Below are 10,925 nucleotides of genomic sequence, written 5' to 3'. Positions count from 1 at the left end.
AGCTACCATTCCGTCGAAATTCACAACAAAACAAAAAAATTTAAATTTTTCTCGAATTTTTATTTAATTAAAAAAGTTTTGATTCTTTTTCATCGAAATGAGATCACAAAATATTCAATGTCACATCACTAACCTAATCATCAAAACTAGTCTTTATCCATTTATATAGTCCACACTATCGTCATCATCCGTCGATACAGGTTCGTATTCATCATCATCTGAATCGTCCGATTCTGACAAATTTTCATCATTGAGGTCTGAGGAGTTGGCATGAAGCTGAATGCGTTCAGTTTGAATGCTAATTTCAATTTCCCAACGGAAATTAAAGACCAAAAATGCAATGCAGACGAATGTTGGAATGATTATACGGTTTTTGTACGCCAATTTTGTAAGGAAAAGAAAAGACTCATGGAAGTTAGACTTGTTCATCCTGAAATTTGAGAGAAAATTTTGGAATTAAAAAATTTAATATTTTGAGTTTGATTGAAACTTTTAATGATTTTTTTTTTGTAAATGTTTGATTATAAAATAATATTTCTGCACTAAAATGTGAATAAGTGAAGCATGTGAATAAAAATGTGAATAAGAGTATATTGATTTACTAATTACTATTTGTTAGTAGATGTATCATGTCATAGTACATTGAGGTCATAATATCGTCACAAAATTCGGCATAGAAAGTGGAATGATGTCATTAATAGTTCGCAGCTTATGAATATAACTCTCAAAATGTGTTAATAATCGTGCGCAGCATACAACTATTGGCCACAATTTTCAAATAGTGTTAATCATCGTACACAGCGACTATTAATCACCAATTTACAATCTATGTCTTCATAATCTACTTAATTCCTTTAAAGATCATCATAATAATCAACGTGACCCCCATTTACATACTTTCCAGCCTTAACGACATCCAAAAACTTTCTAGTTGTCATTTCCGTTGTTAAAATTGTTCCTTGATCACGAAGATTCTTAAACATTCCAGACACTTCAGATGATGCTGAACTATTCTGTGCATAGACTGTCATTTCACTTTCGACAGGTCCAGGTGAGTAATTGAGGATTAAAAGGTTCGGAAATTCCTCAGCAAGGCATCTAAAATACATTTCACGTGCCGCTTTACCCATACAATAGAATGTGAAACTCTTGAATGGGGTAAGTCCAGCTTTTGAAGTCACATTGACGACAAATTTTTTAAGATCAATAGGGAATCTTTTAAGCAATCGATTGTTAAGGATTGTTGGGGCAAAGACATTTATGCTGAAGTAATTTTCTAGTTCCTTATAGTTTTCGATGTCTGTCGACCATTTTGCAACATCACCAAGAGTACCGACATTGTGGATGATCATTGCTTGGTCATACTTGACAGATTTATCAAACGAATCAGCAATAATTTCGTCATATTCCTCAACAGATGGCTTCGTTAGGTCAATTGACTTAATAATAACTTTAATACCAGCATTCGATTCCATAATCTTTGATCGTGTGTCTTCTAAACCCGATTGGGATCTTGCAAGCAAAACAACAACAGAACCAGGTGCAAAATTTTTGGATGTCTCAATAGCCATGGTTTTACCGATGCCACGACTAGCACCGGTTATAAGAAAATAAACTATCTTGTTAAATAAATCAATAGAGTTAGCCATAGTACCTTTTGTTTTGTATCCTAAAATATAATATAATCAATTGAAAATAGAGTTGCTTTTTAAGTATGGTCAATAGTGGTGCTATGCATACGGCAGGGGATTTGATAATAATCTAGATGTAGGTTACTCTTTGTCAATTGACGTATAATTTTCTTAGTTACTTGACACAAAAAAGATACATAGTCCGACTCTCTACAAGATTCATAGTAACTTTTGGACACCTTTCACGATAATAGTCCTTTATGCGTATATACTTCATGATTCTTGGCGACTTTTCATGAGCCATGTCAACATCTTATTTTCTCACATTCTACACCACTATTGACATTTCAATCAACAACTTACCTTAAATATAGTTAAATATTTATTTCTTATCCAGATTTTCAGTTTTTAGGTCCTCCTCCTGCTTCTGTATATCCAATTGATCGTGTTTAATTAAATGTGCAATTTCACCGATTGTCTGTGGCTGCTCTGGGATTAAATGACTGATAATTTTATTCGATTCAATTACTTCTTCGAGTTCAATGTCCTTATCAGTTGTGATTTTTGTAGTTGATGAATTAAGCAAGTTGCCGATTAGTTCTTCACGTTTTATCTTCAATTGCTTCAAAACTGTTGGATTTTTTCTGATTTTCTCAAGTCGTTTTTCTAAAATCTTTATATATTCTTCACTATCATCGAGCTTTTGAAATTCAGATTTTGAAATAAAATTATCTTCAAATTTTCTATCAATTTCGTTGATATCAATGACTACTTCATCGTCAACCCAAGCACTCATTTGAAAGAATTTTGGTAAAATTTTTAGTGACCCTTGGAATTTTGTTTTTCTATTAAAATTTATGGAAATTTGTAAAGTTTACTGAACCAAAATAAAGAAACTTGATAGGGGTTGGTTTTTGATGGAGTTAGTTGCAGGCCCGCTCGTTTGAAATTTTCCTTTAACGGCTTTTAATATGTTTATGAAAATTATGCGTTATGTTTTAAAATGAAACTTTATCAATATGACGATAATTTTTTACTGATAATTAGGGAGGAAATTTTGCTGCATTTTAAATAAAAATGTGCAAATCATGTCAAAAATAATTAAACATCTTCGAAAAAAAGTTTAATCTAATACTCTTTTACATTTGCAAATTTTCGGAATGAAATTTTTTTTCCTTTTGAAGTTTTGGATTCAAGTTAACTAATTATTTCAATATAAAGACTCAAAAAAGTTCCAAAAGATCATTACCAAATTTAAAAATGTCTTAATTTTTTTTAATATCCCGATATTTTGTGAAAACTAAATGGTAACACTAACCTTTTGGTTGACTGTTTGATAAATCGGAAGTTACAGTTTTAAGTGTCTGAAAAAAAAATCCACAATTTACTGTAGTTTTTTGAAACATAAATAAAAAACTTTCAAACGAAAATTTTCGGGCTAAGCTTATTCTCAGCGGCATTATGGTCATTTTTGTATATTTATTACATTTGGGAGCTTATCTTAATATTAGACAGAATGGCTTAAAATTAAATTCTACATGAGTGATGTTTATCGAATTTGAGATGGATAAATATTGTATGAAGTGATGGCAAAAAAAATTAAAAACCATATACATTTTAATAAAAAGAGAGAAAAAGAAAAAAATATAAGAAAAACAAAGTACATAATTAAGTTGAGAATATAATGAATAAAAAGTTTATTAAAAAAAGCATATATTTTTAATGAAACAAACTGCGATTGGTCGACCTTAAGTATAGAGACACTACATCACAAGTTGCCCAAATCTGAGTTTTAAACGAATATCACAATAAATTTATTAACAAAAAAGTCAGCGGTGCCAAAATCGTACAATCAACAATAAACAAAGAAGAAACTAAATAAATTTCCTTTTATAAATTTTTCAGTTTGTTAATTCGCGAGAAAAATTTGTTTACAATACAACGTAAAAAAAAATTTATCGCAATGATGAACATGGCGTGTCCAATGATCATAATTACAACGCTAGAGGGGAAAAAATGATAATGAGACAAGATAGGAAAAACAACAAGAAAAGGACAAAAATTAGCGATGCGGAAGTGAAAATTTTTATCGCCTAATTTATAATTTCTGAAGGATGAAAATGTTGACGGATAATTTTAATTTTCCTACATTGAAGCGAAAGAAAAGGTGCTTTTATAAAAAGTCACTCTGTTCATCAGTTTGTTCATAATCTTTAATGTAGCTGGAGGCACTTATAACGAGAAATCTTTTCATTTGGTACTCTTGATAGGTACAAAATATTTGGATTTAAAAACAAATTATTTGAGTATCCAAATAGTTCCAAATCACACCAAATAGAAAAATATAGGTGTTTGTAATTAATAACAACCCTAGTTGAAATGAAGTGAGCAACTTTAAGATTTTTGGTGGCAAAATTTTTTGATTTTTTGGAATTTTTTTCAAAAAAGTTCTCATCTTTTTTCAATCGCCAAATTTTGAATCGTTTTGATGTTTGATTAATTCATTGGACCTTTTCGAGTATTTTCCATTAGTTCGAAAATAGTTGGAATAAAATGTAAAATTTTGAGATTTTTGGTGGCAAAATTTTTTGATTTTTTGGAATTTTTTTCAAAAAAGTTCTCAACTTTTTTCAATCGCCAAATTTTGAATCGTTTTGATTTTTGATTAGTTCATTGGACCATTTCAAGTATTTTCCATTAATTCCAAAATAGTTGGAATGAAATGTAAAATTTTGAGATTTTTGGTGGCAAAATTTTTTGATTTTTTGGAATTTTTTTCAAACGTTTATTCTTTTATTTCTTAAACATATCAAGAACTTTTTTTTGAAATTATACAGTTTAAACTTAAAGATTCTTCCACTTAAAAATTTGATTATTTTTCGTTTGTTTTAGTTTCTAAGGCCAGTTAATTTATGCATCGTCTTATTTTCTGCGACCAGTTTTTCGGGTGATGGGTAAAATCCCCAAAAATATTATTCCCACTAGGGTTTTTAATCCCGGGATTGAAGTTTCGGTATTCTGGTATTACGGTTTTGAGAAATTCAAAGGATTTTAAATTTTTTTTATTCAATATTCAAATTTAAAATTGATATTTTAATTTTAACCTAAATTTTACATTAGTTCTAATTTTGTACTAATAATAATAATAATATATACCCTTTATTTATGAATGAGATAAGGCGGAAGTTGTATTCAAAATTGAAAATTTTGGATGAAAAAAATGATTAAAAATCTTTATTGACACATTTTCTAACATATTTTTACACTAATTCAAGACAGATATTATTCCAAAAACAAATTTTTGGATACCGGTACTGATTTGAATGAAATATTGATATGCAATACCGATATTGCAATGATTTTAATACTGGTATTGAAAATCCTAGTTGGAATTAATCCCGAATATGAAAGCCAGGTATTTGTCTTTAGATATGAATCAATATGATCTTGAAACTTATTTAAAGTAGAGCTAAACAAGTCAGTTTTTGAATTAGATTTATTTTTAAATGACAATTCAACCTTAAAAGAATTCAAATTTAATTAGTCTTAGTTGTTTTGATCCGTTTTGAGAATAATTTGATACCGGATTTTGAGTAAATTATAAAATCAGTATTAATACCGGGATGCCGGGATTGAGAATTTTCCAATACTGAAATTCCTAATTTCCACGAGTCAGTGGGATAAAAACCCCGAAAATCGCAAATTTTTATATGTTCCCTGCCGGATAATATTCCCACTTAGAATTACATTTCCAAGTGGGATTTTTATCTTCCAGAAAGATAATAATTTCACTTACATTTCCAATCAATTCGCAAATCTATTTTAGCAATTTTCTTTCGTATTGTTAGTGTTTACAAGAAATTCAAATTTTTGACCGTTAAAAATTACCGAATTTTTGTATGAAAACATTTATATATCTTGACTACTTCTATTGGCTAAAACAATCTGGACTACTTAACAATCTGATCTTAAGCTTTACTAGAATACAGAATGTTCTAGTATTTCAAATTAAAAACTAGTTTTTTAAATTTTTTATTTATCCTAAACAAGAAAAGTTTTGTGAAATATTCAAAATTGCATACTCAATTTGCTTCGATCATTTGACTTATAAATTTCCACAAATTAGCAATAAATATTAAATATAATGAAGATGGCATCAAAAGTTCATTTTCTCTTCCTAAAAAGCAATTTTTCTGTTCATAACAAATTCATCCACATTCGCTATACCATTACACCAGAAAAACTGCTATAAAAATTCTGTTTAATACAGAAATTTATATTCAAAAAACAAACGCAAAGTGAGTAAAAATTTCCATTCAACTTTTCATTTTTTTATCTAATAAATATACACTCGCATAGAGCGAAATAGAAAGTTGAGAAAATAAAAGCAAGCGACACAAAAGTATATCATAAAGCAGTAAAAAATAATTTTTCCATTTAAATTCCATAGGACACGCATGGCATCTCGGAGAACAAACGAATGAAAGATGGACAAGCTGTAAAACTATGCCGAGTTTTGAATTTAACGCGCATTTTTGATCTAGTATTTTGTTTGCACTTCACTGTTTGCAAATAATTTAGTTCTTTACTATAGTCACAATCTACTACTTTACTTTACGATCATTTCAGGTTGCATTTCAAAGTCATAACCAAAGTTCAGCAACAATCACCTCTGCATTAACCTAATCGAGCTAAAAAGTACATTCAAAAGAAAAAAGCGTAAGAGCCATCGAATAAGAAGGAGAAAAAAATAAATTCTAATAGCAAAACGTGCCGTGTGACATTAAAATCTGTGGTACTGCTGGCGAGAAAAATTTAGAATAAGAAGACGAAATTCATTTTCCACCGGTGATAATAACTTCACCTACAAAGTGTTAGTGACCAACCATGTCGGAAAAATTTCACTTATAAAATATACTTCTAGGAAAAGCTACTGAAATTTTTGAATATTATGGTAATAACATCGGTTATGTGTTTGAAGAAAGTCTATTTATTATTTTTGGGTTTTATTTCTAACATTAATTTAAAAATTGGAAAAATTGAAAAATTGAAAAATGAACTATAAATGACATCTGAAGTTTGAAATTATTAAAGAACCATGGAAAATATTAAAAAAGTTTTTTTATTTTTTTTTTTTTGAATTTGGTTAAAAAATAATATATTGTAAAATCTTTTTGGTCAAGAATTTTGGTAACTTTTCCTGCAAGTCGCAGTGTTAAATTCACATATATTTTATAAGTGCAATTATTCCATGGTGCTGGAAGAGTAAAGTTATTACCACACGTTGTGAAATAAAATTTCGCCATTATTGTTGTCTTGAGTTTTTCTATCCAAGTGAAGTTAAAAAATTATAAACGATGCGATGCATAGCACACAAAGGAGCACATTAAATGGCGATTTGTGAGTCTGATTAAGTAGAAATGTGTATTAATGTGCTCTGGTGTAAATGTCATAAAAAATCGAATGAGTTAGTGATTCGATGTGAAGTATGAACTTCTTGGAGCTTGGCTGAGATTACATTGAGATTATGAATTGTCGTTCAGGTTTAGTATTTTATACAATTAAATTGAAAATGTATTCCTTCAATCTAGTACAATAAAATTAAAATGATTCAATGCTTTAATATAATACTTCAAAGTTATATTATTTTAATCAAGTACTTCAGTTTAGAACTAAAACATTTTAGACTATAATTCTAGTGAAACTAAATTTTAATCTTTCATTTAAGTCTCTAACTTAATTTCAAGAGACCCAGAAGTCCAACCTATGTTAATTTTTCGACTTTTTCTTCCACACCATTCACATCCTACTCATTTTCAATACAGCAATGGCGACTGCCACAAACATTTCTTCTTATTATTTGCAACGCTATGTTCATAATTTCTCATTTAGATGATGATTAGATTGGATTGAAATCGTACAACGCTGGTGTTAAGGTTGATAAAGTTTGATTGAGTTTTATTGCATTTGGCGAAAATGCGGGTAAGAAAAGATAACAAGAAAAATTGTGAACTTTATTTTTTATTATTTCGATTTTGCGATGCTAATACTTGAAAATTAAATTTTGAATTTATTTAGTTCTACATTGAAGATTGTTTTGAGTTTTTATGAATATTAGGTGGAAATTCGAAAAAGGGAAATTTTTAAATTGTTTGAAAGATTTTTACATTTTTTACCGGAGCTTTATAAAGAATAGGCTTAAATTTTAAAATAAAAACTACTTGACCTAATCAAGTGACTTCAATTCATTATTTCCCAAATTAAAAAATTATTGAAACAAATAGCAAGATATGTATTTATTATAATATTCAGTAAGATCTACATAATTTTTTCAACTTAGAAAGCAATATCTAATATGATCCTTGCCACTTAAAATTCAACATACAGAAACACTTCATGCAAAAAATTTATAAATTCTTATAAATAATAAAAAGTTGATCATATAACGGTTTTTTGGAATTCAAACTAAAATGACAGTTATATTTTTGAAAATTACTAACACTATCATTAGTATTTTACTTGGAAAGTCAAATGAATCATAAATTACATAAAAACCTAAACAAAACAACAAAAAATCCACCGACAAGCAGTCACAATCGGATTCAAAGTCAACAAAAGCACAAAACCAACCAAGCAACAACAATAAAAGCCGTCACAAAAAGCTAACAAAAGACGACAAGATTAAATGATAAAAAAAGGAGGCAGAAAAAATCAAAACAATGTAAAAAATGCGATAATAAAGCAAAAAACGATTATAAAAAGTAATCGTGATTATGGAGGAGGCAATAAAGTAGACGATGATGATTGTGAGATAGATTGGAACGGCAGCAATAAGAAAAAAGACAGCAATAAATAGAACAATGAAAAAAAAAAAATTTTTTTTGGTGATTTAGGCGCAAAAAATGGGATAATTTTTTTTAAAAAAAAATTTGAGGCTTAATATTTAATATTTTTGCATACTCTTTTGGAATCTTCTTTCATAGTTGTCCTTTTTTTGGGTTTTTACTATTTGCACAATAAAGTACAAATACCAAATATTTTTGAAAGAATGAATATAACACTAGAAACATCTGAAAATTCAAAAGAAATAGCAAAATACAATAATCAACATAACAATAATGAAATTAATTGCTTCCCAATTAGTAATACTCTAATCTTACCAAAATATTAATTTCTCTTCAGCCATATGATTAGAATTTCGACTACAGAGAAGGTTCGTTCAACACTTGTTGGACTCGAATGGACTTTAATGAAGTATACCGCTCCTGCAATTTCTCAGTCCCCGATCTATGTCAATTCATGAATACGGTCTGACTTTCGAAACCACAAAATATGTTAAATTTTTGTATCCACAATTCAAAAACTATTGCAAAATTTTATACTTAAGGGTTTTTTTTAACTTTTATATTGGGTAGATAGCAATTATTTGGATTAAATTGCACCAAATACCCAAATATTGGTATTTGTAATTGAAAATCCTATCTTCTTTTCATTTTCTGGAATTTCTGCATATTTTAAATATAATTTCATATCGTATTTTGGAAATTTTGATTGATGATTTTGTACATAATTTTCGTTTTATTGCAATTTCTTCAAATTTACAGAATAATCCTACAATAAAAGTCAGGCTTCATTTCTTCTTCCATTTCTCACAATTTACTTCCATTTCTTCTTCATCTTAAACTTCTTCCTCATTTGCATTTCTCAATTATTTTTTATGAATTTCCTCTTTTTTTGATATCTTCATTCCTCTTAATTATACTTATTCAAGGAAGTTCTCGCTGTAAATTTTCTTTCTTGTTCAGATTCAGGAAGGAACTTGAGACACTAACAATGTTGCTCGAGAGACATTACAGAAACACAAGAAAACTTTTCATTTGGCTCGTCAGTTTTTTTGTTGCTACTTTTCCTTATCAAGAAGTTGTTAATTATTTTCAAGTTGGATATTTTTTCTTTAATTTTCTGATTTTGTTGGTGTTGCTGTTGCTATTGTGTTTTTTAAGAATTGTGTGGAGAGATAAAGAAGGGATTGAGAGATTAATATGAATGGTGGAAGTAGTAATTTGTGGTAAGTCGGTTTATAACTTTGAAATAAAAAAATCAGTGCTTTAGATATGGCGAATTTCGGGATGATTTAGGATACTAGTCATAAAGATTTTAATACCATCTATTAAAAATTATTCGAAGAATTTGAGAAAATTTGACATTTTAAATTTTAATTTTCTACATTGAATTCGTAGATGAATTCTAAAATTGTTGTTTGTAAACCTTCAAATCCCTATGACTGTTGTGTTTTTTTTTTATTAAAGCATTAGGTTCAAATTCCCAGCAATGAAACATTGACAAAATTTCCCCTATAAACATTCCAATGCTCATGTCTAAAAAGTTTTTTTGTACAAGGAGAAATTGAAAACAATGAAAAAAGCTTTTAAATTCCTTGAAAGTTGATTAATATTGTTTTGATTATAAAAAAACAGTTTTTTTCCTGTATTCGGTATATCAGAATGAAGCATTGCAGAAAAATCGATGAAATGCTGAAGGAATTAACTGGAGGCTTTTTATGATTACTTATCAAATCTTTGAAATTAAATTCAAGTCATTTAAATAAATTAATAATTTATAAAATTATGACAAATTTTTCAAGTTTAAATTACATAGATTCGTTTAACTAAACAAAAAAAAATATGATTACTATATTATTAAAATTGAAATTAGAAGGCATATTTTCAATGTTTTTAAGATTAATCTAATGTTTGTCGGTATTTTTTTCAATATTTTACTTTTGAAATTGATTTAAATCTAAAATATTTAGAATCATATGCATTAATCCTAATATTTCAATTTTTAATTCATTATTAGAAGTATCAAATTTTCTTTCCAAATTCTTTCCAAATTTTATATTGTTTTTAATGACAATATGAATATTTTTTGTACTATATGAATATTTTTGTAAATTAGCAACTTAGTTTATTTTTTTTAACATTATCAATGTTTTATAAGAAAATATCCTTAAACATTTCACTTATGTCAATGCTTTGACGATAAACTCAATGTTTATCTGAATGTGCATATCTCAAAAAGCTTTTTTTTTATAAAATAAATGTTTTATTTAAATCACCACTGCTCTAAATGAAAACTAAACGCTCTTATAAGAAAATTTCAATGTTTTATACATAAATAGAACGCTTTTCACCAACATTTCAATGTTTCGCAACATTTTTAACGTCGAATGTTTAAACACTCACAATTTATATTAATATCCAAAAAATATCCTTTTCATCCTCAGTCAAATTT

At 28.0% G+C, this 10,925-nt stretch overlaps 2 protein-coding genes across 2 annotated transcripts; both read right to left on the bottom strand.

Annotated features, from left to right (window-relative positions):
- Positions 1-496: 496 nt before the first annotated feature.
- Positions 497-2,128, bottom strand: LOC139099326 (sepiapterin reductase-like). Its single transcript, XM_070651750.1, has 2 exons — positions 1,995-2,128; positions 497-1,669 (listed from the first exon to the last, which is right to left on the bottom strand). The coding sequence occupies exon 2, from the start codon at positions 1,647-1,649 to the stop codon at positions 855-857; it is 795 nt and encodes a 264-aa protein (XP_070507851.1). The 5' UTR covers positions 1,650-1,669; positions 1,995-2,128; the 3' UTR covers positions 497-854.
- Positions 2,014-2,427, bottom strand: LOC139099321 (uncharacterized). The gene has a single exon (XM_070651744.1). It carries the CDS (start codon positions 2,425-2,427, stop codon positions 2,014-2,016), a length of 414 nt encoding a protein of 137 aa, XP_070507845.1.
- Between the last annotated feature and the right edge of the window lie 8,498 nt (positions 2,428-10,925).

This window comes from Chironomus tepperi, unplaced genomic scaffold (genome assembly GCF_022539635.2).
Source record: "Chironomus tepperi strain 1889 unplaced genomic scaffold, CSIRO-AGI_Ctep_v1 contig_467, whole genome shotgun sequence".
NCBI classification, from domain to species: Eukaryota; Metazoa; Arthropoda; class Insecta; order Diptera; family Chironomidae; genus Chironomus; species Chironomus tepperi.
This window is presented reverse-complemented; position numbering and strand designations above follow the sequence as displayed.

What these genes read in the sequence shown, in the direction of transcription:
- LOC139099321 (XM_070651744.1), bottom strand. Translation starts at nt 2,427, where the DNA reads ATGAGTGCTTGGGTTGACGATGAAGTAGTCATTGATATCAACGAAATT.
- LOC139099326 (XM_070651750.1), bottom strand. Translation starts at nt 1,649, where the DNA reads ATGGCTAACTCTATTGATTTATTTAACAAGATAGTTTATTTTCTTATA.